The 27,506-nt window shown below is 52.2% G+C and overlaps 1 protein-coding gene across 3 annotated transcripts; it reads left to right on the plus strand.

Moving 5' to 3' along the window:
• The first annotated feature begins 918 nt into the window (after window positions 1–918).
• Window positions 919–25,310, plus strand: FGF1 (fibroblast growth factor 1). 3 transcript variants are annotated; one of them, XM_027643581.1, is made up of 4 exons: window positions 919–1,182; window positions 17,853–18,045; window positions 21,929–22,032; window positions 22,710–25,310. In XM_027643581.1, the coding sequence occupies exons 2-4, from the start codon at window positions 17,877–17,879 to the stop codon at window positions 22,902–22,904; spliced, it is 468 nt and encodes a 155-aa protein (XP_027499382.1). In that variant the 5' UTR covers window positions 919–1,182; window positions 17,853–17,876; the 3' UTR covers window positions 22,905–25,310. The 3 variants fall into 3 exon arrangements, with proteins under 3 accessions (XP_027499382.1, XP_027499381.1, XP_027499383.1); XM_027643580.1 differs by lacking the exon at window positions 919–1,182 and adding an exon at window positions 3,836–3,919; XM_027643582.1 differs by lacking the exon at window positions 919–1,182 and adding an exon at window positions 3,836–3,919 and having other exon boundaries at window positions 22,713–25,310.
• Window positions 25,311–27,506: the final 2,196 nt, after the last annotated feature.

Consider the following 27,506-nt stretch of genomic DNA (forward strand, 5'->3'; position numbering starts at 1 on the left):
CCAGACATCCATGTTCTGCCCCACTCCTGCCCACACAGGGGTCACTCCTGCATCCCCCGAGCCACAGAGCCAGGCTGCCCTTCCCCAGCACCCCACTGGCCCCCCTCAACTTCATCCGTGGGGCTGAAAGACATAAATGGGATCATAATTGTCCGTCCTGACAGTGCTGAGCGTTTACACCAGGATGTGCCCAAGGATGTCCCCAGCAGAGCCCCCAGGGCAGGGACAGGCAGGACACAGCACAGACCCCCAGAGTTCCCCCCCTCACCCATATCCCCACTCGTCCATCTCCTCCAGGCGCTGGTGGGATGCTCCCAGCCAGCAGGAGGGGGATGATGGGCAGCACACAGAGTCAGGGCTTTCAGTGGTTCATTCCAAGGCTGCTACAAGCTCCAAGCATATTTTTAATGCATTTATCTCCCATCAGCTTCCTGCCAGGCTGGTCTGGGGGGGAAACGGGCAGAAAGAGGCAAATGGTGCTGGGGAGACTCCAGCTCTGCAGCTGAGCCAGTGCCAGTGAGAGCCCTGGTCCCGAGGGGCCAGGGCATCCCATGGGGAGGCCATGGGATGGAGGGGTGACCAGGCTCACCCTGGTGTGTGCTCACCACAGCCTGCTTCCATCACCCCTCGGCTGCACAGAGCAGAACACAACAGAAAGGGCTCTGCAGCAAGAGAGGGAAAGGGCTGGAAGCAGGCACGGACCATGAGCCAGTGGCAGGGTTTCACCCCATCCTGCAAGCAGACAGGCAGAGGTCCTGGGAGGGCCTCTGGGAAAGGGGGAGGCTGGATTCAATCCTTGTCTTTCACCTGGGCTGGAGTCCAGCCCCAAAATAGCTGTCCAAAAACAAGATCACATGAGAGGAAAAAAATAGCAAGGCGAAGGATTATCCATACTTCCTTGTCCTATGTGGGTGCAGAGCGGCAGCCGGCACTGCCAGCCACAGTGTCGCTCTGGTGTCTGCCAGCCAACACCAGCCACTGCCCAGGATCTGGCACATTCCCGGTGCCTCTGCCCATCTGAGGGACCCTGCCTTGCTCTGGGACACCCGTGAGTGCTGCGAGGGGTGTGGGTACGATTGCTGTGGGAGCTGCTGGCTCCGGGAAGCGGGGCAAGGGGCAGGGTGACCCCAGCTTCCCAGCCGCCCCTGCCACCCAGCCCTGCACACTCCGACTGACCCTCAGGTGAGTGCCTCTTCCAGCATTCCCCATTTCCCCCTGGCAGAGCACCCTGCAGAGCCACAGCCTCCCAGGGGCTTTGGAGTTTACACCGCACAGTCCTGGTTCCGGAACTCCTGGCCAAGCTCACCAGCTCGGCCACACGTGTGGCACTGGGGAACAACTGGGGTTTCCTTTTCCTTCCTCCAGCTCTGGCAGGAGTGGCTTTCTACCATCATGCAGTACCCAGCTTGTACTGGGCTGAGCAGTGCTCACTGAGTCCTTCCAGGAATACCACTCCAAAAGGGACGGAACCAAAGCTGAAGGCTGGGGGATCTTATGGATCTCATTTTAAATATGCAGGACGTTTTGCCTAAGTTGTCTTTGCTACAGGACCATGGTTTGCGAGGATAAGGAGCTGCTGGGGCAGCAGGTGCTGGGGCTAAGCTGCCCACACAGGCACTGCCTGCATGAGCTGGTGCCAGGCAGAGAGAAGCACCTACAGCTTCCTCGGGGCTCCATAGTTAATTATTCACTGTGCTTCCAAACAACCCCAGGAAGTGTGCATTATTTATGGGACTCAGAGCCGAGGAGACTGGTGGGTGTTTGAGGCAGTGAGGTGAAGAGGTTCCTTACCCGAGACAGAGGCAGGAGCAGGAGAGGAACAGGAGCAGCAGCCAGCCATCAAAATCCATCCCGAGAGCCTGGGAAATACCATGGGCACCTGCTGCAGCTGGGGCTGCCCAGGCAGGGCCAGACTGGGAAGGGCAGAGGGAGGTAGAGCTGCTGCCATGGCAGTGCCCCGCAGTACCACCCATCCCCTCAGTACCCCCATCTCCTCAGTGTCCCCATCACTGCAGTGCCCCTCATTTCCATAGTGACCCCATCCCTGCATTGTCTCCCATCCCTCCAGCTCTCAGTGCAGGGCCTGGGGTCACTGCAGTACTGTCAGTGTCTGGATTTTGGCCAAGTCTCCTCTCCCCTCGTACCTGGTGCAGATCCCACTGCCCAGGCCCGTGTTTGCTCCGCGTCCATACCTCACTCTGGCTGTTGGCTCCGTCCCGGGGCCGTCTGCCTTCAGGACAGGCAGAAAGGACACCATTTGGCAGGACACCATTTGCAGCACTCCGTACCCTGCGTCACACCAGGGCTGCTGGATGCCAACCACAACCAGGGTGCAAGGGGGACCAGGCAAGTGGGGAAGGCTGGGTTGCAGGGAGGGGCCAGTCTCCCTGCAGCTCCCAAACAAGGGGAGGTGATCCCTTGAGTGAGAAGGAGCAGCATTTCCTAATCTTTCTCATATACTCAAAACCCCAGTGCCTTTCATCCAGGACAGTCAGAGGCAAAGCCAGGACTGCCATTCTGTGAGATTCAGGAATGTTTGGCTATAACTTTTTTTATTTCCTGAAATAGCAGGAGGAATGTGTGGGATTGTTCAAACTGGAAAAAAAAAGGAATAGTGCTATAGCAGGAAAGGCCATAGAGTCCACCTGTGCTGTGGGGTGCATTAGGAGCCATCTGCACCAGCCACTGGTAACCACAGTCAACTCGGGAATGTTTTATCCAAACGTCTGGGCTCACAGCATTTCCAGCCCGGAATGCCTGTCCAAACACACTGGCTCCACGTGAGCTGGGACTAAAAGCCTATTCTGGGTGAGCCTTAGATAACACAGCCTAAACACCACATCAAAGCGCTCGTGGAGCCCGGCCAAGTGCTGAAGTCATCGCTCGGGCTTCATTAGCCCTGCAGCAGCAGCAAATACGCAGCGACCCGCAGCCTCACACCTCGCACAGCTGCACCCCAACCTGTACACAGCCTGTATCCCATGAGCTCGCCACTGGCACCCCATAAGCCCACGAGCTCACTGCTGCCACCTCACGAGCCCACCCCCTTGGCATCTCATGAGCGCACAGGCCCACTGCTGGCACCTCACAAGCCCACCACTGGCACCCCAAGAGCTCACTGCTATCATCCCATAAATCCACCCTGACATCCCGTGAGCCCATTAGCCCACGGCTGGCACTCCACGAGCCCAGCCCTGGCAACCCAGCGAAGCCGATGCCCCGGCACAGCCGCCCTGTGGTAGAGCCGGCATCGGCACCAGTTCCCGTCCTCGGGGACAGAGAGCTGCATTTTATCTGGCTGACAGCGCTCTCGGGAACACTTCGGCTTTTAAGGCCAAGCTCTCTCAGTGCCAGCGGGAACACAGCCGGAGTAACCCTGTGGCTGCCCCTGCCCCGGCCCCTTCTCTGCGGCTGCCCAAGGGGAGGGCAGGGACCCCGTGAGCAGGGCAGGGACTCCCACGGGGAGGGCAGGAGGGACCCTGTCCTCGCTGCCCGGGGCACTCGGAGCTGATTAGGGTGAGGGGGGTCATCGCCTTCTCAGAGGGTACTGAGACACCCAACACTGCAGGAATGTCCTGGGCCGCAGTGATGGGAGAGGGAAACGCGAGGGATAGGAATGCTGATGCTCGTCCAGCATTTGGGGGGTTTTCTTCGATCCTGCTGGCCGGGGGGCCTCAGCCCCAGCCCGCTGGTCTGACCCGTGGTCGGGCAGTGCAGGCAGGTGCCCCTCTGCTGCGGGAGTGGATGCGATCGCGCACTGCCGGCCCCTTTCCCCCTCCCCCCCCCCCGCATCCTCCCGTCGCTCCCCCGCCCCGAGGCAGCTCCTCCTCATCCTCATCATCCCCGTTCCCTGTGTTCCATCCCGGTTCTCCCCGCGCGCACTTGCGGAGCCGCAGCCGGGAGCGCCGCGCAGCCGCCGGTAGGTGCGGGGCGGGGGTGGGCAGCGCCGGGATCCGCACCCGGGGCGAGGCGGGCGGCGGGGCTGAGCCCACGGGGGTCTCTGACAGCCCCACGGGAGACTCACACGAACCCCTCGGATCTCCATGCATGCTCTGCCAGCCCCACGGATCCCCACTGGGCGGCTCTGGGATCGCCAGGGCATGCTCGTACATGCTGCACCGAGCCCCACGGGATGCTCTGGGTTCCCCATGGCATGCTCTGCGAGCCCTATGGATCCCCACGAGAGGCTTTAGGATCCTCACAGGATGCTCATACATGCCCCACAGATCCCTAAGGGTTGCTCTGCCACCCCCACGGATCCTCATGTGATGCTCTGCCAGCCCCATGGGGTGTTCTAACACACTCACAGATCCCAATGCTCTGCCAGCCCAACGGGATGCTTTAACACCTTCAAGGATCCCTATGGGATGCTCTGCCACCCCCAAAGAGCCTCACAGGATGCTCGGGTCCCCCATGGGATGCTCTGCCAGCCCTATGGACCTCCACAGGAGGCTCTGGGATCCCCATGGGATGCTAGTACATGCTACATGGATCCCCACGGAGTGCTCTGCCACCCTCACAGATACCCATGTGATGCTCTGCCAGCCCCATGGGTCCCCATGGGAGGCTTGGAGTGAGGGGGCAGAGGGAGGTTCTGGAGCACAGGTGTGGGGTGGGTAGTGGGGAGGCAGCAGGTCCCTTCTCCAGGGACAGTTTTAGGGAGTCAGTGTGCTGCTCCCCCCAAGTGGGACAACCCCCCCCCCCCCAACCCCTGCAGGTGCCCCCAGACCCCGGGAGATAGGAGTGGTTCCGCAGCCAGGAGCATCATTCCAAATAACACTCTCCAAATTACTGCAAATTCACCTAAAGCTCTAGCCAGAAGCAGAAGCCCAGATCAGAATTTAAACTGAAATATACAATAAACTAAAAACATTTTAAATGGCAAAACACAATATTTGGACCATTAAAATACCCAAACAAACTAAAAAACCCCAAACAAACAGGAATGATATAGTGCAGTGACACAGCACTATAAATGGTTCATTTTTGATGCGAAAAACAAAATAAAGTCGCAGAACCATAGAAGGGTTTGGGGAAGCCACAGCTTCCCTGGACAATTAAGGGTGATTGGGGATGCTCCATCACTGGAAGTGTTCAAGGTCAGGTTGGGTGGGGCTTGGAGCAACCTGGTCTAGTGGAAGGTGTCCCTGCCCATGGCAGGGAGTTGGAACTGGATGATCTTGAAGGTTCCTTCCAACCCAAACCTTCTAGGATTTATAGCAATTATCCTGATGGGCCTGTCAGCCCTGACTCCTCATCACCACCATGCTCCGAGCTGTGAACTGTTCTCTCAGCCAAACCAAAGATGCCAAATATAAAGACAAATTGCTGCAAGGCTCAAATCACCCTGGCTGGGGGTGCAGGTGGTGACAGGGCTGAGCCTCCTTACCCCCCAGGGTCACATGTCCCCAGTGCCACTTTCTGCCACCTGCAGCCTCTTGGTCCCTTTGGGCCATTTAGCAAAGGGGAAACTCCCTCACAGAGCAACACAGAGCAACAGCTCCCCATCCCTGCTGTGCTGAGGGTCCGGGGTGCCGTGGGGCTTCTGCTCTGGAGCTGAGTGTGCAGCTGATCAGGAATAAGGACAAGGAGCTGTAGCCAGCTGCATGATGAGCTGCCTCAGCTGGGAGGAAGATCAGGGTCTCAGGAGTGGGAGGAAGGCCAGGGTAATTTAGGGAGCTTGGGAGGAAAAGTTTATCCCCCGGGCTGGGGTGGAGCTGGGAATGAAAGTTTATCCAAAGTTCTATCCAAAACTCTATGCAGAGTTCTAGGTCTGGCTGGGGACCTCGGCAGACCCGAACTCTGTCCAGCCCAAATCCAAAGTCTGTGTTCCTGCACATTTCGAGCCCAGAAACCAGAGGAAGTTGGGCTGACTTGGTGTGCAAGGAGAACAATTGGACATTGTGCTGCCTTATCGCCACTGAGCCCCGTCCAGGCCCGAGGAACCGATTAAACTTTAGACCCCTCTTTGCACAGACCTTCCCGTATGTCTCATGTGCCTCTTTGACCTCTCACCCCTTTCCATCCTCCTCTTTTTTTTGGTCTCTGCCTTTCCTTTGGCCTCCCTCTTTATTTTGGCCTCCTGCCCTTTTCAGCCTCTGCATTTCTTTCCCCCTCCCACCCTTTCTTGGCCCTCTACCTTTTTGCAGCCTCTATTTTTTCTGGCCTCATTTTCTCTTATGATCAATCTTTTTTTTCTCTCACACTCCTCTACTTTTTTTTCTCCCCAACCTTCTTTGTGACTCCACTTCTTTTGCAGGCTTCTTCTCATCTTTAGGCTCCATTTTTCTTTCAGTCTTCCTTGCTTACTCCATCTCCAATCTTTTTTGCCCTTTCTTTTTTGGCCTCAAAACACATTAGCACTTGTACTATATCTTCCAACTCTTTCAGTAAATATTCCCTAAAGGAAAATGTATATTCCAGGGAGGTAAACCCTGCCCTGACCTAATGGGCTGCCCCTGAGTACCAGCACATCTCCCTCCTGGGCACAGCAGGCACTGACTCACGGCTGGGGCATTTTTAGGAATCCTGCGTACATTGTCTGCCAGTACAGAGCTGTCAGGGATTATTGTGAGGGCTGGAGGCCTGCCTTTCAAATAGAAATCTCACAATAGAAATCTCTTTGCAGAAGAATTTTTTGAAAACCTGTTCAGCAAGAGAGAATGAGACACTATGGCTTTGTCACAGTCTCTGCTGTGGATGCAGGAATCCTCCCTCTCCCCTTTTGTTTTAGAAAGGTCCTGACTTGGTGTTTCTCAGCAATGGCAGTTCCTATTTTTTCCCCTCGTTTCCAACATTGGTGTCTGTTGGTTTAAAGAACCAAAGCAAACACTGAAGTGCAGAGCAGCCACAGCAGCAGTCGGTGACTTGCAGGTTTTATATTCCTCAAATTCTGTTGGTGTTTAACAGGGAAGGTGGCACTGCCCACCAAGGGACAGGGACTTGTGCCTCATACCTGGGTCATAGGCAGCTGTAGCCTCCACCCCAGGGAGGAGGCAGAGGCAGGTCTGTAGCATGCAGAGCACCCGGCACCTGCAGGTGACAAAATTCTGGCTGTCACAAGCCTTGCTTTCCTCTCTAAAAGCTTGCTAAGGAAAAGAGTATAATAAAATGCTTCACTTCTAGCTGTTGAATGTGGCAGACCCTCACAGTGCCAGGGTTAATATTTGGGAATTCTCTTGGGAAAGGACCCCCCTTTCCCCTGCTGTTTGTGCTGACCCAAATCCCCAAACCCATTCCCTTGCCCAGGGTACACACTGGACCAAGAAGGCTGCCCAGGGGTGGACCAAGCAGAGATCCCATAGACAGCACTCAAGCCCAGGGTGAGCCTGGCAGCTCACCTGCTGCCAGGCTCAGGACAAAGATCAGAAAAGAGGCAGAAAAAGGTTTGCTGCGGGAAGTGTTTCACAGGGTGCAGAAGCTGGGCTGGCTGCTGTGCCCAGGGTGCCACTGACTCATGGGGTGACATCCAAAACCCTTTTGTCCCCTACAGACTCCTTTCAGAACTGTTGTCTGCTGTGAGGCTTTGCCCTTTGCCCACAACGGTCTGGACACGCAGTTCATACATGAGTCACAACCCACTTGCACTCACAAAGTCTGTCCTTGCTCCTGGCTCTTAATTTAGATCTGTGCCTTAAGAGCTGAAATCTCAGATCTTTCCTTCCCACGTCTCTGGGGTTGGTAAATCTGCCTGTCCCACCTGCAGACCACCCTTGCCAGCTCTCAGCTGTGCAGGGACATTATTTCTGCAGAATCATAGAATGAGAGAATCATTCAGGTAGGAAAAGCCCTCTAAGATCATCAAGTCCAGCCATTCCCCCAGCACTGCCAAGGGCACCCCTAGCCCATGTCCCCAAGTGCCACATCTACATATTTGTCAATCCCTCCAAGGTGGAGCCAGCCCGGCAGTGACCCCTGTGAGGGTCATGGTCCTGCACCCCCCCAAAGGATGCAGGTCCCACCGGACACTCCCGGCCCAGGGAGCCAGGCAGGCAGCTCGCCCAGCCTGCAAGCCCACCTTGGGGGCACAGTCACCCTCACCCACTCAGGGTGGCCCTCAATTGCACACTGAGCTGTCTGACCTGGGCTCAGTCACAGAACAGGAGCAGGATCTGGAGCTGATTCCCTCCTTCACTCTCATCCCTGCTGCTGTGGTGGACAGGAGGGGGAGATCTTTACCATGACAAAACCTGCTCCGTGCATCCAAAGATGAACTCCAGATCCCAGCTGTTGGCGTAATCCAGACTCTCTGCATGCCATAAAGCCCCTGAAAATTATGCTGATCATGAGAGCTCAGTGCTGGATAACCCAGCTGCTTCCTGCCCATCTCCCTGCCACATGCTGCCTGCAGCAGTCACTGAGGGCACAACCTTCTGGATCCCTGCACCATTCAAGCAGAAGATGGAGCACCATCCACCCCTCCACACATTTCCAAATCCCCCAGACATGGCACAGGGCCATCCCTGTATCTCTGAGTGGTAGATCCCAAGGCTGTCCTGCTTTTACCTAATCCAGTTATGTTTTTCCCCAGAGAGGTTCCTCGTTTCCCCCAGAGAGATCCACTGTTATTTCTCCAACACCTGCACACCCCCACAGGGCATGTGGGTGTTGTACACAAAACTACTCAACTAGGTACATTTTCCACTAGAATTTCTACCTCCTTTTGTACTTAAGTCTCAATTACAGGTCAAATCTTGGACATAAAATACAAGTATTTCACATCAAGTTAAACACTCTTCCCCTCCCCTTGCTTAATATTCCCATTGTTGCAGGGTGTTCACAAAAGCTTTTGACTGATGGGAAGAGTTTACTGGCTGCCAGACTCCAAAAAGGGATTTTGGAGTTCACACCTAACTTGGTGTGGGTGTGATCCTTACCAGGTGCACACATGTAGGTGTTCACAAACCATAGCTGGAGGATGCTCACTGACTCCCTGGGGATCCTGCATCCCAGTGTGGGGCTGAATGTGAAGCCTATGACTAAGAAAAAGGTAAAAACTCATTGGGGTCCTGGTGACGGCACTCCCAGCTGGGCAGGGGGCACAGCAACTACTGTTCCCCAAACTGCCTGGTTGTCCCAAAGATTTTGGTTTAGTTTGGGGCTTTTTTTACCCACTTAGACAATTCAGGTCATCTTTCTGCCTTGATCATTTTGAGCATCACAGCAGAGAAGTTGTGGCTGCCCCATCCCTGGAAGTATTCAAGGTGGGGGTTTGGAGCAACCTGGTCTAGTGGAAGGTGTCCCTGCCCATGTCAGGGGGGTGGAATGAGATAACTTGGAAGTCTCTTCCAACCCAAACCATTCTGTGATTCTCTGATCCTTGGCTGCATCCCTGTGGGCCAGCCTGACCCCCAGCTTTCCCCTAAACCAGCTGTGGAAACACTGGGCACAACAAACATCCCGATGTCTTTAGACTGCCCACTCAGGAGCTGGAAATAGCCAGTGTGGGTGTCACCTCTGGGGCTGAGGTTCAGCAGGTAGTTAAAATTGCAGCCTTCTCTCCTGCACCGTGCTCTTTGTGGTGGTTTATTGTTTACAGAGATGAGAAAGGGTAGAAGAGACTTCAAAATATATCCCCTTCCCTCTGAGGACTCTGTAATGGAAACCTGTGGGAGCATCCAAGGCAGGGCACTATTTGCCTTGGAGCAGTGTGGAAGTACTGCCTGCTGTCACACAGCCTGTGGTCACAGATGTCACAGCAAGGACCAAATAGGTGCCCATCTCTGTACAGACACAGGTGCCTCGGTGTGTCCCTGTCTGGGACAGGAGGACCAGAATTAGGGCTGTACCTTCCACCAAGGTCTGGCAGGTCCTGGTGTGTGACTCATACTCCTTTCTAGGCTGGAGATGAGGGTGACAAACATAGAGCTCAGTGTCCATGGCCTCTAGAACCACCCACTACTGGAATTGAGAATTCCCCAAATTTTGCCTAAAGACCACGAGTCTCTGCAGATTCTATAGACCATAAGAGGTGGAGATGCCCAGCTGCTCTCCCTAGTTTACTCCAGTGGCTACTTATCCACACTAATTATTCCAGGTTTTTTGCTAACCCACTCATTTGCATTGAACAATATTCAGCTCTGAGCTTGCCTTGCTCTGATCTTTCATCTGAAATGCCCCTTGCATGCTCTTATGCACTGCAGCTTTCTGCTGGAAAGCATTTTCTCCAGTCCCAAAGTCATGCAGATAAGAAAATTATTATTTATTGGAGGATTTTCCTGGTAATAGCAACTATTATCTCAAGCTTTTATTGCACTGTTAAGTTATTGAGCAACAGTGTGCACAGGAAAACACAGCCCAAGCTCCTTACTCATACAGCTTGGAGGAAAAAAACCAGGAGGTAGCATCCATGGGTACTAGACACTGAATTTAAAATAAGATATTGAGCAACAGAATTAAGAACAGGATTCTTCCAGCCAGTTTTACTTAGAAGTTAACAAGAGCAGCTGTACAGCCCTTACACAAACATTGCAGGATGAACATCATTAACTCCCTGCACATTTTCATAGTAAATCACTGCTGAGCTTATGGTGAACCCAGGAACCAAGTGATTTTCCTTGGAACAACCCAGACTGAGACTCTGCTGAAGGAAGTTGGATTTCTGAGCGATGATATGTCTACTGATGGTTAACCACGAGGATGGATGTGGGGTTTCTCTTGGCCTGGAGATGAAACCCTGGATTCCATCATCCTCTACTTCTTTGGGGAAGGACACGGTACAAAGGTTGAACCCAAACTCAAATCCCAGTTTTGAAGCTGGAGCCAACCCTCAGCTGGGCTTGGCCACCCTTCAGATGGCCAGCTGCAGGAAGTGCTGCCTGACACCGCATGAGCATTCCTCCTTTTCGTTCCTAATTCCATCCTCATGAGTATAAGCAACAGCACACGGAGGTGTCGGACCCGTCTGAGCACCGAGGGGTTGGCGAGGGCTCGCGGCTGACGGAGGGTGACCCAGAGACTCAGTGACCAGGCACGTACCTGAACGGGGCATCGGCAGGAGGCTTGGCTTGGGGTGGGACTGGAGGGCTCAGACAGGACGTGGTGCAACAGAAGAACCAGATCACCCCTTAGATTAAGAGTATTGCATAGAGGGAAGTTTTGGGGCTAGAGTCTGTCGTTTGCTGTCATCTGTCCATCCTTCTGTCCGTCCATCCGTGGGCGCGCAGGGCAGCCACACCTGCAGGGCCAGCCCAGACAGGACAGTCAGGGCTTTGTGGTCTGACACTGTGCCCAGTGTCCTGCACTGACACCAGGGGTGGGTGGCAGGGGGATGGTGACATTTAAAAGCCCTGTGAAGTGTCACCCAGCTTAACATCCCTCCTGCCTGCCAGGAACTGAGTGGTGGGTTCTGGGCAGGGCGTGGGTGGGGACCCCACTGCAGGGACCCCAACTGTTTGGACCTCCCCAGCCTAAGGGCTGCTGAGCAGGAGCCAAGGGGCACGTTGAGTGCCCCCTGCCCCTAGGGGCTTCCTACCTCATCACAAAACATTACAACCAACAACTGACAACATGTTATAGCATCTCCTGTGGTTTCCCCTCCCTCCAGATAACTTTTCCCTGGGAAGCCAAGCACAGGCAGACCCAAGGAGGAAAGGTGCCCACAGCCCTGCCCTTAACCAAGATAGCAAACACCCAAAACAAGGTACCTGCACCTCGTATCTCATCCCTGGGTCCTTGGCAGCTTTGACAGCACAGAGATGAGACCACAACGATGGTGTAACTCACGGCACATGTCAGTGGCTGCTCCCAGCCAGCTCCATGTGCCAGAATGAGGTGCTAGGAGGCAGCAAAGCATAGGAGCAGGGATAATGTTTTACAATGGTCTCAGCACAAGCCTGCAAGAGGGAAAGGGCACTTTTAAAGGGCAGACAGCACCTGCCATCTCCTGGAGGAAGAAGGAACCCTGGGAGTTTCTCCACTAATTGCCTCTTGTAACTAGGACACCTGTTGCAGTGTAGCAGAGCCAGACACGCCCTCGGCAAATCCCCTAGGATGAGGTGGGAAGCACTGGGTGTAGCTGGGCTGCTCCCAGCTGTCACCTCCTGCCAGTTTCCTGCACAGTGGTCACAGTCACAGCCACGGCTGCAGTGCCAGCCCTGGCAGCCCAGCCCTGGACAGCAATCTCTGCTCAGACCCTGGTCTGAGGGAGGACCAATATCAGCATTCACAGGGGAGCCACAGCCACGCCTCCTCATAACTGAGCAATGGCATTGCCTCTTCTGGAGGTGTCCCCTCATCCTCTGGGAGCAGCACATCCTCCAGCCCATCCTTGGCTGTAGGGACTGAGCTTTGGCAATTCTCTGTCCAGTGTGTTCTTTCAATCCAGCAGGTTCCACGCATCCGGCTTGCACTGGGAATCTGGGCTTAAATCCCCAACATGAGGTGGTGGGATTTGTGTCTGCAGCCAGCGCTGCTCGTCTACGTGTCCGTGCTCTTGGTCTGAATCCAGACAGAACAGAGGGGCAAGACCTTCCTGGCAAAGCTCCTGCTCCCGGGCTGGATTGACTCCTGGAGCTGGAACTGCAATTAAGTTAATCACCGGATTGCAAAGGGCCGTGGGTGGGGAGGTGGGAGAGGCGGGAAGGTAATTAGAAAGTGGGTCATCTCTTGGTTTTCCTGTCTCCCCACAGACACCACCAGTTTGCTGGGATGTTGTACTGGCTGTCCCAGTGCAAGGCAGCATCTGGGGTGTCCTGGGCTCACAGCCCTGCATAAGTCACACCAGACTCCAAGGCAGGATACAGGGCTTTCCCCTGGGCATCCCTACAGGCACAGGATTTTCTCCCTTCACCTGGGATGGGTTGACCCCTGTCCCTACCCCCCAGGCAGGATGCCACCTTTACCTAATCTGTCTTTACCATGGTGCTCCTGGTGTTTGCCATCAGCCATTAGTGACGCAAACTCAGTAAAATGCTAAAAGTTTCACTTCTACCTGTTTTACCTGCCACAAATGCAGCGTGACCTGAGTGGAATGACCATGTTTCCTGGTAGAAAGCAGGAGATGATGGCAGCAGGCATTAGTTAAATTAATTTCTACACTTTTGGTCACACTTCATGCAACATATTCCACTTCCAAAGGATAAAACCCGGCTGATAAATATTTCGTTGAGCAGTTAATCACATTGCTAGAGATAAAATCACCTGGCCATATGCAAGACTAGAAATGAGCCAATGCATTCTGCTGATACACACAGAATGATCTATTACATATTTATTGTATGCTTTGCCTAATCATTTATTAAGTCACTCTAAGAGGATGCATAGTCCAAGGAATTTAAGTCGTGCCTTGCACCACCAGCCCTTGGGATGGGAACACCAGACCTACCATGCTGCCTCTCCTGCAGCAACCAGAGCATGAGGAAACTTCTGCCTGGTCTCTAATCTTTTCCTGGGTGAGGAAATCTGTCCCATGCAGTGGATCTCTAAAACTTATGATTAATAAAATCATTGTTTATCCAAGAGATGTTTACTCCACATGCCCAGGTGTTCTCAGATTGCCCCAAAGCCATAATGGGCAGTCCATAGGCTGCTTTGGGAACCCTCAGGACAGACAGTGGGTGAAGGAAAGCCACAGCCTGAATTCCTTAAAAATATTCTACCTGTTTTAAGTGCTTTTGATTCCCATATGAAGTGTCTGAACTGCCTGAGAAGTTACTGTTCTATCCAGGTGGCTGTAGTCAGAAGTGGGAATGGGAAAGGAGCCTATCAGGAGTTGTTGCTGTCTGATCCCAGCTGAGTCACATACCCTGGTAAAAACAGGATTTCTACTTTAATGGATAAAATAACACTTTCCAAAGTAAACCAACTGGAGTGTTTCCACTGAACTCACCAGAGCTGGGTTCAGGGAATGCTGATCCCGTTAACTGAACCTTAGGAGACTCCTGGATTTAGCAGTCTCTCATCTCTCTGGAGTACTCCTTGGAGTTCTCTGCATGATCTTTAGCTGATCATCTAAATGACAGTTGTGATTAACTGCACTCTTCATCACTGTAGCCACACAGAGACCATCCAGAACATTTCTTTCCAACCCCATATAAAGGATTGTGTCCAAAGCCAAGGACAATTCTGAAGTATTTGAGTCAACCTCCAATCCGGTTTAAACCAGTATGTGAGATACTTCTGCTTTCCTCCACATAGTAGCCAGGTATTTTATATCTAAGGAAAAAAGCCAGGCTCACCTTAGTTGGCCACCTCCTAGTTTGAATTTTTGGTGGCTACTTAATTTGTGCCACAGGAGCCACAGAAGAGCCACAAAAGTTCCTGGCAATCCAGACATGCAAAAAACTTTTGGACCATTAGCAATCCTCCAAGTTGCCATCAACACCACCTTTGTCATGCAAGCAAAGGAGACAGCAGTGCTGTCTAGTGAAGTCTGCATCGACTTTAAAACAGGAAGGGAAAACGACCCCACTCCTTTTCCATGGCTCCCAGCCTGTGCTGTTATTTCAGAGCTCACACGCCCATTATTGGCAGCGCAACCAGCCCTCGATGCTCAGACTCAGATGCTTGCAGAGTTTGGGATTTCACATCAAAGCCACTGGTTTGGCCAGTGATAAAGTTTGGAACCAAAGCCAAACTTCTCAGAATTTCACAGCTATTCCGGTCCCACGCCGGGCTCATCTCCCCTCAGTGCTGCAAGGAGCAGGCACGCGGCAGTGCTCCAGCCACCACAGCTCAGCAGGACCTGGATCAAGTGAACATTCAGATTTAACTCTCTTTTTAAGTCCATTTTGTCCTTCAGAAGGCTATTTCTGATCCTTTGGGGTGCTGACATCTCCTTCCAGGAGAAAGAGCTGGGTGCCACCAGGCTGCTGGTGGGACCCTCTGCCCCCTGTGCCACAGACAGAGCTGGGGCTGCCCTGGAGCAGGTGCCCTGGGTCCAGCTTCCAGTGATTCATTCTCTGTGGGGGTTTTCTCTTAGCACAGCACAGGAAAACTGTTACACAGAGGTGGAGGAAAGAGGAGCCACAAACACAGCTGGTCTTGAACAAACACTGTCCAACTCAGCTCCAGCTCACTGTCCTAGTGCGGCCGGTGGGGTCAGTGCTCAGCAGCAGCAATCTCCTACAGCAATCTCCTCTTGGAATATTTTCCTTTCTCCATGGGGCACCAAATAATTGCTGGAGTGTGGTGTCTCTCAGCTTTGCTTCTTGGAGAGAGTGCTCTGTTCTGCTTTGAGCTATTTAATAGCACTGTTGGGCTTCTACCCAAAGAAATAAGGCCCTTTATGTTGTCTTTGGTTCAGGTTCTCTCTCTCACTCGTGCTTTTTAATTCCCATAAAAACCTAACATGTTCCTGCCAAAAGTATAATTGTAGAGCCATGAGTGGTGGTGTGTGTAGAGGAACGACTCCATGGTCATAAAGTATGAGAAGAGCGATAGTGTTTAGCACAGAGAGACAACAAGAGTGGAAAAGTGTTCATTCAGCTTTTCTGTGGTAGTTAAGGCAGCTGGTGAGCACCAGAGTCATTCTAAAAATAGCAAAAAAACCTTAAAGGAAATAAGTAATGATGAAGAAGCTGATCTGGTCAAGCCACCCAGAGATGCCCTCAGACCTTCAGGTGACCATGGGGAGAATCCAGCCCATTCCTTGCTGCTGCTGGCTGCAGGGTTTGCTGAGATCCTGATCGGAGCTCTTGGATCTGGGGTGTTTCTTTCTCATTACCATCCATCATCAACCCAAGAGACTTCTGAGTACCTTTTGCACTCCGATAAAGGTTCAAGAAAAGCTTTGGTTCCAGGAAATTACACAACGCTGCTGATCTTGATTAATGCTCAGTAACACACCAGAGCCCTGTGGGCTGCACTGGGTGACTTAGAGGCTTTCCTTCAGAGAAGGAGTTGGCAAGAAAAACTGAACTACTGCATGAAAAGTACACTCTCTTGACAGGAAAATAAATTTAGGGACCAAACACTCTGAGAAATACCTAATTCACCTGACAATGGTGTTAAAAAAGGATTTTGAGTTTGTATTTGGCTGGTCCATCACCTGCTTTGGAAACCATTAGGAGCTCTTGTGTGTTGATTCACCAATCTCAGGGAAGGGAGGGGCTGGCCCATGTTATCACTCCAGAGAGCACTTCCCAAAATCCTGATCTGTGTTGAGCAGGGTATCTGAGAGCAAGGAATGAAGTCTGTGTGTGAAGCAAAGCTGGTGCAATGGCTGGGAGTGCTTTCAGCAACAGCCATACAGTCTGTACGTCCAAGGTTTCAGCTTTTAGCAATCCAACTTGCAAACGTTTTGATCCTCTGCAGGCTTCTGGGATCCATTTCAATGACTAGTTTCCCCTTCTTGCAGCTGCATTTGCGATTTAATTACTAAAGAGTTTAGAGCCAAATGTTTAGAGATACTATGTATATATATGTGTGTGTGTGCGTGTGTATTGCAGAGAGTTGCCGTCCTTAATATCTCCCAGGGCACTCAAAGTACCACAGCAAACCCACACAGTGTGGTACTGGCTGCATCCCAATGTACCAGTAGCACAACTCAGTGCTAAAGAGACATTTTTACAATCTATAAACACATATAAACAGTGACTATAAAATATTTTCCATAATCCAGCTATGGGAATACATGACATTTAAAGTAATTTCCTGTATCTAGATTTATTTTGTGGCATGTCTTTTTCTGTTCATAAATCCACTTCTCTCTAAGCACTATAGAACTCTGCATATGAAAGACATAATGAATTCACGTGAGATTTTAAATGTAGTTTGTAGGCTAGAACATGAATGTACCTGTAATGTGTGGGACTCTAGTCATCTCCCATGTCATCTCCTGATGGCACAGCTGTGAGGGCAGTTCTCACCCTCAGACATCCACAGCATCTTCCTCTTATCAGATTGATGCCTTCAGGTTTTTGCACAGTGTCTGCTGAAACATGGGTCATGACCATACAGTCTCCTGCAAAATGAGGTTTCAATATGATCTTCCACTAGACCAGGTTGCTCTAATCCCTGTCCAACCTGGCCTTGAACACTTCCAGGGATGGGGCAGCCACAGCTTCTCTGGGCAACCTGTGCCAGGGCCTCACCACCCTCACAACCAAGAATTTCTTCTCAATATCCAATCTAACCCTGCCTCTGTCAGTGGGAAGCCATTCCCCCTTGTCCTGTCACTCCAGGCCCTTGTCAAGTTCCTCTCCAGCTCTCCTGTAGCCCCTTTAAACACCGGAATGCTTCTGGTATATTCGTGGCATAATCTAGACTCACAGTTCTTGGTTTTCATATGGTCTTAATCACTGTCTGGGTAATCCTCGGACTCACCCCCAGGCAGTGAACAGTCCTGCCCCCTGCTCATCTCCCACCACGTCTAATGTGTGTTCTGACCTTTTCCATGTGTGTGTTCCTGGGCCAGGTGAGCCGCTGAGTGCCAAGATATGAGCAATATTTACTACCTGGCATGCAGTGGGTGTTGCAATTCCTGGTCATAATTGTGTTTGAGAGTCATAATAGTGGAGAAAGTTATTACCTGGGCTCCCTTCCCGCCTCTTGTGGGTTCCAATCAGACACTGGGTGTTTTTCAAATTGGTTTTTGAGTGTATAATTTTAGTACATACGTCAATAGAAAGCAGAACAAAAACAGAATTCACTATGATAAAATTAAAAGGACAGAGTCCCTCCCAATGAGGAGACAGCCCCCCGCCACCTCCCACGCTGGAGGAGCATCACCTTTGTGTCACTTTGTGTCACTTTGTGTCACTGCTGGAGCCATCACCACTGTGAATCACCTGCCCTGCAGCCAGCCCAGGGACCAGCAGGGACCTCCGGGCTCCCCCCCTTCCCTTTAAAGCCCAGGAGCAGCAGCGTGTGCCCAGCACTTGGTGCCACCCTTGCTGCCACATCTCTTGCAGCTCAGCTGTGGGAGAGGCTGCGGGATGGCCGAGGGAGAAATCACCACCTTCACCGCCCTGACCGAGAAGTTCAACCTGCCCCCGGGGAACTACAAGAAACCCAAACTCCTGTACTGCAGCAACGGGGGCCACTTCCTACGGATCCTCCCGGATGGCACAGTGGATGGGACCAGGGACCGAAGCGACGAGCACAGTAAGCAAACCCTATGGGTCTTCTTGGTGACCTCCTTGCTCCTATGATTTCATCAGCTAGGATGGGGGGAGCTGGGGAAGACGGGCACTGGACCAAGGTTTCTTTAATCCTGGTGGTAACACACCTTCTAGGAGTCACACATCTATAGCCCATAGGCAGAGCAGGGGAGGCAAAGTATGTGTGATATAAAAGTACAGATATAAAGTACATAAATAGATATATGAAGTATTAAATCTGACACTGGTCATTACCTCATGAAAGGCACGCAGATACAGGGGAGGCAGCAATGACACAGCAGGGCTGGGTCACACAGGGAGCTGGCAGCTGGCAGAAAGGGCTTAGGGCAGCCTGGCATCCCACACACAAAGCCATCACTTGGAATTCTGTGCTATCTCTGCATTTGCATCTGTTTGCCACAGCAATTTAACAGGTCACCCATGGCCAGGGTCTCATCTCACCTGTCCCCACCCCTGCAGTCGGTGATGTTGGTGGCTCCAGCCCATGGGACTTTGGGGACCTGCTGCTGGGAGGAACTGCCCCTGCAGATGCCACCATTTGTCCGACCAAGGAGTCACTGGGAAGTTTTATGCTTTTTGAGCTCTTGCACTGCCAAAAACTCTTCAGTGGGTTTTTTTAACCCGATGCCCAGGAGAGCTGGACCAGCCACACAGCAAAGCTCCTGGGGGCTCCGTGGGCAGCAGGACCAGGCTCTTCCCTTTGGCTCTCGGCGGAAACCTCTGCGTACACCAGATCCTGAACATTTACTGGAATATGACTGGGATCTGCCAGGCTCCTATCCGATTAGAAGGAAGGGCTGGGAGGAGCCAAGTCAGCCTTTATTTACTTTAAACTGCAAGCACACATGTGGCTTTTCCCCAAACTTAACCTTTCCTCTCACTATTGTTGTTTTAATGACAGGCAGTTTATAGTTGAGTTCTAATTACAAACACTGTCTCCCATCACTTGCCCAGCACAAGTGCTGGGGGATGCATGAGGATGAGTATTCTGAGGCTGGATGAACACAGAGTGGGGCTCCAGCCTCCAGCTGGGTATGAACCCAGCACATAACCCTGCTCAAACCCCTGGGAGAGACAGCCAGGACAATGACCCGAAGGATCTTCAGGAGTCAGGACCAGGCTCACAAGACCCACAAGGAGAGGTCATATGAGCTCAGCCAGTGTCTCTGCAGCATTTTCCAGAGGTTTTGCTGGAGTCTGAAGGGGAGGTCACAGTCAAGATGGCATCTCCTGGAACATGCGGAGCTACCAAGGCCTTGAGCAGCCAGCTCCTGCGCCCCAGCCTCAACCTGCCATCTCATGGCATGGATGCTGCCACACAGCCCAGACTTTTTCCCTCCGGAAAACCAAATCCATCACCTGGGAGTGAGCTGTTCCCCACGGCTGCATCACACACACGGGCAGCGAGTGCAGGCAGGTCCTGTGCCCCAGCACACTCACACCTCCCCGGCTGCTGGCCTGGGGCCACGTGTTTGAAAACCTCTGCCAGAAAGGAACCTCCTGTAAATGATCTCATAAACTTGGATATAGGAATGTACTAATATTTACAGAGGAAACTCCTGGAAGGGCTGCATGCCAGCAGAGCAGCCCTGCCACGAGGTGCCCTGCTCTGAGCACCAGCAGCTGCCCACGGTCCTGCCCCTGTGCCTGGGAAATGCCGGAGCTGCTCAGCACCATTCCCTGGCATGCAAGAGGAGCAGCCCAGACCGTGACCAGCACCATGGGATACTGCTCACCCAGCTGGGAAAGGCACCTGCCAGCGCCAGGGAGGGACAAGACATGGGAACACCCACAGCTCATTGGGAAGCCAATGGACACAGAGGCATCATAGTCTGCACTGATGCTCTGCAAACTGCCCAAGCTCATTTTGCTCCCGACAAATATAAAAAATTCTTATTTTTATCTTGAATGGTCTTGCCAGGTGCTAGCCCTGTAATCAGGGAGGATCTCTAAGGAGTGCAGGAGTCCCTCCAAGCCCTTGTCATTCAGGCTGATGTCAGGATTCCCTCCCCGCATCCTTTGTTGTTGTGTGTGGGCATCCTAAGCTTGCACTGTGAAATGGGAAGAAAACTTACCAGGACATTGCAGACCACTTGGGATGAAGCTTGTTTACACAAACAGCCTTATTTTTCCTGTTTCATCCTGTTATTTCATGGAAGGAAATCAAGCCTGTAAAAGGACACAAGAAGCACAAGCTCCTTCCTCCGAACCCACCATTCTCCCTTCCTCTGTGGCTGAAGACATCAATGTCCCTATCGGCAGCTGGAGGATTCTCACTCCCCTCTCTCAGGGACAGCTTTTAGGACAGTATCATCATTTTAATCCCATTCTCCTCTTTCCCCCTGGATTGCTCTTGGGGCTGCAGCACCACAGCAAATGTAGGTAGGCTGGGGCTTTTCCACTGCAGATTCCCAGGCTAAACCAGGCATGCACTGGGACCATGTACTCCTGAAAATCTGTACCCACACCATTTCCTAATTAGCCATCATTTACTAAGCAAGAAATGCAAAAAAAAATAAGGAAGAATGTGAACCATTACAGCAAAGATTTCACTGGGAAGAGTGTTCTGCCAGGCCAAGAGGTAACATTGCCTTTTAACTCATCTAAATAACGATAAATAAATTAAATATAAACAGGAAGGAAGGAGCTGGAGCCGAGGCATCCGTTCATACTTCATTCAAACCAATCTAAATATTGCTGTCATAAATCTCACGGAAAAAAAACTGTCTAGGAGATGGGAATGATCACTTGGAAGAGCTGGTATTTGCAAGTCACACTGGCTACAGCCACAGAGCCACAGCCTCCGCACGCACCGGCGGGGCTGTTAATGGCTCTGGCTGCAGCGTTCCTGCCCACCCATGAGAGCCCCGTGGGCTCCTCCCTGAACACACAGCACTGGAGAACTGTCCTCCCAAGGCTTCTCTCCAACTAAACAGCCTTTTCCTGATAAATATATTAAACAAATACTTGAGCCAAGTTTTAATCACTTTCCGAGACTCCTGTAATCAGCAAAGTGAGGAAAAAAGGAACCAGGCAAATGGAAAGTTTAAAGCTGCTGGGTGAGGTACAGGATGCTGAGTGGAGCAGGATGCTGCAGCTCCCCGGCTCACTTCCCTCAGCACAAGACCAGAAAAGAGCTTTTTTTGCCCTGGAGTTTCTAGCTGTGGTCCAGCATCAGGAATGGGGATGGAATCTGGTGTCCGGCGGCTGCAGGGCCTGAGGCAGCTCCCATCGCTCCCACCCAGGCTGTGCCCTGGCAGACACAGGTCCTGCTTCAGCATCAAATCCATGTTAGCATTGCACATTTGGACAATCTAAGGTGTGACCACCTACAGGAGGTATTTTTTTAGGATGAAGATCAGCCTTTGCCATTTCTCCACTCTCCACCTACAATGCCCTGAATAAATCCAGCCACAGTGCACGGCTGGATGGGACACGCTGGATCAGGAGTTTGCAGTGCAGGCATCTGCACTCTGCCCATTGCTGGTTTAGCTCTCAAAATACTTCTTCATATGTCACTCCTTAAGTGTCTTGTCAAACCACATGAGAAATTTGTAAATTAGAGCCAGAATTAAAACCCCAGTCTCCTGTGTCCCATTCCAGCATCGTAACCAAAAGGCTGCCCTTCCTTTGATGTAAAATAAGGGGAAAATTGGTCTTTGGTTCCTAAAGGATGGCTGTGGGGTTTCTTTGAAGGAGAGGGTACAAGGAGACATTTCTATTACACACTGTACTGTTTCCTATAAACACTTTATAAGCCAGGCTTTGGAACAAAACACCCTGCTAACCTTCCTAGCAGCTATTTTTTTTCCCCTTTTCCTATTTTGCTTTTAATGTTGTTGTTATTGTTTCATTTTTACTTCCAGTCCAGCTCCAGCTGAGCGCAGAAAGCGTGGGAGTGGTGTACATAAAGAGCACCCAGTCGGGGCAGTACCTGGCCATGGACACCAACGGGCTGCTCTATGGCTCGGTAAGTGGGAGGATCCCCTGGGACCAGACACAGAGAGGGCTTGAGGTCTGCAGAAATCTCATAGCTCTGAGTAATGCAAACCACAGGCAATAATTAGGCTCTGTTTGTGATTCTGGCAGCTGGACAGTCACTCTGCATCTGGCTTTATTTTGGGGGGAAATAAATAAATAACCAAATATCGCCATTATCGCCCTGCCTCCAACAAATATTGGATTACCTACCTGACACTTGATAAATATTGTGTTTCATACCTGGAGCAGCAGCTGCTCTTCAGCCCTTCAGCAGCTGACAGCTGGTCTAGTGGAAAGGGGATGGAATGAGATGATCTTTAAGGTCCCTTCCAAGCCAAACCATTCCATGGATTTGTGCTCTGAGCCTGTAGCTGCCACCCCACATCTTAGTGCCAGAGCAGGAGCCAGGGCCAGGACCAGCTGATGGAGCATGGGGCTGGACTCCATCACTGCTGAATAAAATGCCCAGGCCATGGACATGCTGCTGCAGGAGTGGCCCAGGGGACAAAATCAAGGCTACTTACCTCCATGCTTTAATATGAGCTTTACTGGGGCATGGAGATCTCGGAGGTGGGTCTTGAGCTGGGATTACCACGTTAGGAACACACATCCCCATCCCCATAGCATCACCCTAGCTCACTGTCGTTCCCCTGGGCTCTCTTTCAGCAGTTACTGGGTGAGGAGTGCCTGTTCCTGGAAAGGGTCGAAGAAAACCATTATAACACGTACATCTCCAAAAAGCACGCGGATAAGAACTGGTTTGTGGGTCTGAAGAAGAACGGGAACAGCAAGCTGGGGCCGCGGACTCACTATGGCCAGAAGGCGATTCTCTTCCTCCCACTGCCTGTCTCAGCTGACTAAACCCCATCCCAGAAGCTCAGAGATGACCCCAAATACCAAAACCCAACTGCTGCTGCCTCCTTAGAGCTCGTTAGAGCTCCGAGCTTTAGGTCAAGGCTTTACCAAAACTAGCCAAAGCAGAGCTCCTCAGCTCTGCACAAAGCTTTGCAGAGATGAGGGGAAGAGCCCTGACACCCTCCCAAGGGCCACCAGCCCCCCCCCAGCTCCCCCTGCCCTCCGCTGTCTGCTGTTGTGTGCCACGACCACGCTGCAGCTCCAGGGGACACACACGGACCTGCCCTGGGCAGGCACCCAGAAACCTGCTAAGGGCACCCCAAGGTCACCCCAGTTACCAGAGAAGTGCATGCTTTGTGTCCCCAGGCATTCTAAGCCAAAATGTTCCTGGATACTGTGTATTAATGTATTTATCTGTCTAAGTATGCAGCTTCTAACGTGCCCTGAAGCAATCTCAGATCGGACCATCAGTCCTGTTATCCAGGGCCAGCCTGGTGAATGCTGGCCAATATCCTTGGTGTGTTAAGCTGAACAAGCAGGCAAAGCTCCAGTCCCAGACCTTGGCCTCCCTCACAACACCAACAGTGCTGTATTTCATGCTAGTACCTACCATATATTATTAGTATTTATTTATCAAATAAGTATGTCTCTTCTACAATCTGTTCATAGGTAATTCCAGGCACCAAAGCTCCTTGATGCTGTCCCAGTGAGGAAGGGGCAGTGGCAGTCAGTGACTGGTGTGAAGGTGTGATGCAGAGCAGGAAGATGCTGCATGACAGTGGCAGCACTTTGCACCCATTCCCAGGGGTATCCCCCCCACTGCTCTGGTGTCTGGCTACATGGGGCTCTAAAAATGCCACTGGAGCCCCTTGATGACTCCCAAATCCTGTGAGAAGCTGTTTCTCCTCACCTGGCATGATGCAGCTCAAGAGCAGCTCAAGAGCCACTCCTGCCATGTGAGGGCATCACAGGAGCACCAAGCTGTACTCAGAGCATCCACAGCTTCTCTGGAAAACCTGTGCCAGGGCCTCACCACCCTCACAGGGAGGAATTTCTCCCTAATATCTAATCTAAATCTACTCTTCTTCAGTTTAAGGCCATTCTCCCTTGAGAATGGACAGGGACAAGAGACAAGTGCTCCCCGCTCCTCACAAACCCAGATCAACCATCTCTACACAAGAGAGGAATAAAGAGCACTCTGCCTTGCATATTTCTGCAACAGCAATTAGTTACTAATTACTACACTTTACAATTGCTCTAATTACTGCACTTCTGTACTTGCTGGCTCTGAAACCTTCTCCCCAGCACTGATAGCATCAGAGGTAATCTCAGTGCTCCTGGGCAAACAGGCATAGGAATGGCAGAGCCGTGGCTGTGAAGGAGCCTGCACCAACTCCTTGCACCTTCTCATTACCATTGCCCTTCAGTGCTGCTTCTCACCTGTGGGATCCACGTGGAAATCGAGTGGAAAGGTGAATTTTGCTAATCCTGCAGGTACCAGCTGCTCCTCTTGTCTTCTACACAGCAACATTCCTGTACAGCTGCCCACGGGGAGGGCAGATGGGTGGTCTTGGAAGTATTTACTCTGTGCACACCAAATGCTTGAGGGACCACAAACATAAATTTTCAGTTTTTACTTAGAATTCCCAACAGCCAAAAAGGCACATTTTTAATATATATATTTCTACATACCAACTAAAACATTTCCATTAGAAGAAAACAATAATGCTTACAAAAATCTACTCTGCATTGTTACCTTCTCCCCTCAAAAAGATTAAGCACAGCAGTGGGATAACTTTGGAGTTTTTCAGTATCCCTGTGTCCCAGGTAAGCCTGAACAGGTAAACACCTGTGATTTGCAGTGTTTCCTTATTTTCACATCTAAGCCCATTAATATAACTCACACAGAGCAGATACGGCTCCCTGCAACCTTTCAGCTGGCAAGCACTACCCCATGGAGGTGTCTTCATCATCCTCATGCAGGGACATGGATCCCTCAACAGGCTGGACCCCTCCACCTCTGCCATCAGCGCTGCTCTGAACTTCTAATCGCTTCATTGCAGTGGATAAGAGTTGAGAAGTACCTGACAGTGCCCAGTAAGGACAGAATATCTGCCAAAATCCTGGATTTCAGCCAGCAAGCTGCTGGGGGAGAAAGGCCAAGAGAGGGACCCAAACACTGCTGACGGCCCTGGCTCAGTTGCTATCACAGCTCCAGCATGATATTCCTACGGCAAACACAAAGCTGGGCAAGACAGAGCGATGTGGAAGGCTGACAACATCAACACCCTTCTTAAACACCATGGATGCTTTCCCTGTGAAAGGCCGGGCTGTCACTCAAGTCAAGAAGTGAATGAATGCATGAGCGGGAGATGCAGGTTTCTAATTAAACTGGAAAGTTGGAACGTGTAATGCCGGATTTAGCTGTGCTGTCTTGCAACACCTCATTAACCCAGGGCTCTCCTCTCGTTAGGCTTCTGCCGCTCAGAAACCGCCCCCGCAGGTACACGCTTGACGCCCAACCGGGGAAAAATGTCAACACTTGGGCTGAAAAATAATCCCCAGGGAAGCCACAGTAATTGCTTCAGACAGATGGACAAGCCAGGATGGCATTGCCCAGGGAAACCATGCTCACCTCAGGGAGTTTGTCCTCAGGGTGAGAGGTGATGGGGGGTGGGGGGGAAGGAAAATTATAAGATTTAATAAAATCATTTCGAGTGAAGATCTTTCCCAATAAGTGCAGGGAGCCCAAGTGTGCTGTGAGAGGTTTTCTGGAGTTTGAAGGAAAGGGAAGGGAAGAAAGGAAAGGGAAGGAAAGAAAGAAGGCACGGAGGTAGGGAGTGAGGGACAAGAAAATGCCAGAAAAAGGTAAAAGCGGGGTCGGGCCATGCTGCACAGCTGGGTTGGGCTGGAGGGAGGGAACACACACCTCTGCTCCATGGGACAGATGGACCAATGGTCCTTCAGTCCATCATGAGCTCCCTGTACATACAGGGCAGATGTCCTGCCCAGCACTCCCCATCTTTGTGTCCAGTTCTGGAGCCCTCGCTCCAAGAAGGACATGGAGGGGCTGGATTATGTCCAGGGCAAGCAACAGAGCTGGGGAAGGGTCTGGAGCACAAGTCTTGTGAGGAGCAGCTGAGGGAGCTAGGGGGGCTCAGCCTGGAAAAAGGAGTCTCAGGGGGACCTTCTCACTCCCTACAACTCCCTGACAGGAGGGTGAAGCCAGGTGGGGGTCAGGCTCTGCTCCTAGGGAACAAGGGATAGGACAAGAGGAAACAGCCTCAAGTTGTGCCAGGTGAGGTTTAGATTGGAGATTAGGGAAAATTTCCTTCCTGAAAAGACTGTCCAGCCCTGGCACAGGCTGCCCAGGGCAGTGGTGGAGTCCCCATCCCTTGGGGGATTTAAAAGCCATGTGGATGTGACATGTTTTAGTGGTGGGCTTGGCAGTTCTGGGGCAACGGTTACACTCGATGATCTTAGAGGGCTTTTCCCAGCTAAATTATTCCACGACTCTATGATTTTCAGCCAAGGGAGCCCGCGCAGGGAGCACCAGGGCTGCTGCTATTTCGCCTTCGGTTTCGGATGGGGAGCCGGCGGGAGCGGGCAGGGACAAGCTACGAGGGCGGGAGGCCCCGAACAATAAAAAAATAAACAAACTCTGCCCCCCAGGCTGCTGGGGGGCGGCACACGGGAATTCCGCTTTCGCTCTGGAAGCTCCGCCGCGCCCGAGCCGCGGGATGCCCGGGAGGTGGCGGTGCGGAGGCGCCGGGAGCGCCGGGAGCGGGGGGGAAGACCGGGCATCCCCCCCAGCGCTGCCGGTGCCAGCGGGCGGACGTCGAAGCGCCAACATCTGGCTCAGCATCTGGCGGACAAATGGAGCGAGAGGAGCTGAAGGGGGCCTGGGAAGCAGTGGGTCCCCCCACTTGCCCAGGGGTGCTGCACCCACCCCAGGGAGCCCCCACTGCCCCCCGCGTGGGGCTGGGGCTTTCCAGGGACACCCGTGGGGAGCAGGAAGGGTTGAGTGGGGTTACACTCCTGGCAAAACCGCTCATCCCTTAACGTGGCTTCTCCTTCCCCATCCTCTCACCCCGCTGCTGCTTTGCCCATGAGACAGCGCTCGGCCCCAGCCTGATGAGCCAAACCAACCCGAGCAAGGGAGCCTGGAATAGTCTGTTATTAAACTCGGGGAACTGATGGGAATCCAAGCAAAAGGAAAGCTTGGGTTTCTGCTGCTTTCCTGTGGTTCACATTTTGGAAAGGCTGCTGGAGGACACACACGTCTCAGGACAGGAGCTGTGGGATGCAGTGTTGGGCACCACGATGCATTATCCCCTTAGAAGCTCTGGCAAAGACTGAGAGAGCCCCTGCAGTCACAGCCCCAGCCTGCCACCTCGTGATGCCCATCCTTGCAGCTCTGCCTTGGCAAGGGAGGTGCAGCAGCACTGCCCATGTCCCCACCTCCACACACCCATCTCCAGCACCTTCCGCTGCACCCCAGGCCTCCCTCCCCACTGTCCCAAGCCTTTCTTGAGCACAGGTTATGCCAAACCACTTCAGGATGTGCTGACTGAAACAAGCTCTTGGGGCAGCACAGCTTTTCCCATT

Source organism: Corapipo altera, unplaced genomic scaffold (assembly GCF_003945725.1).
Source record: "Corapipo altera isolate COAL_440 unplaced genomic scaffold, ASM394572v1 75, whole genome shotgun sequence".
In the NCBI taxonomy this organism is placed as follows: Eukaryota; Metazoa; Chordata; class Aves; order Passeriformes; family Pipridae; genus Corapipo; species Corapipo altera.

Coding starts and splice junctions, on each gene's coding strand:
- FGF1 (XM_027643581.1), top strand. CDS start 17,877: ATGGCCGAGGGAGAAATCACCACCTTCACCGCCCTGACCGAGAAGTTC. Junction 18,046..21,928: donor GGACCGAAGCGACGAGCACA/GTAAGCAAACCC, acceptor TTTTACTTCCAG/TCCAGCTCCAGCTGAGCGCA. Junction 22,033..22,709: donor ACGGGCTGCTCTATGGCTCG/GTAAGTGGGAGG, acceptor GCTCTCTTTCAG/CAGTTACTGGGTGAGGAGTG.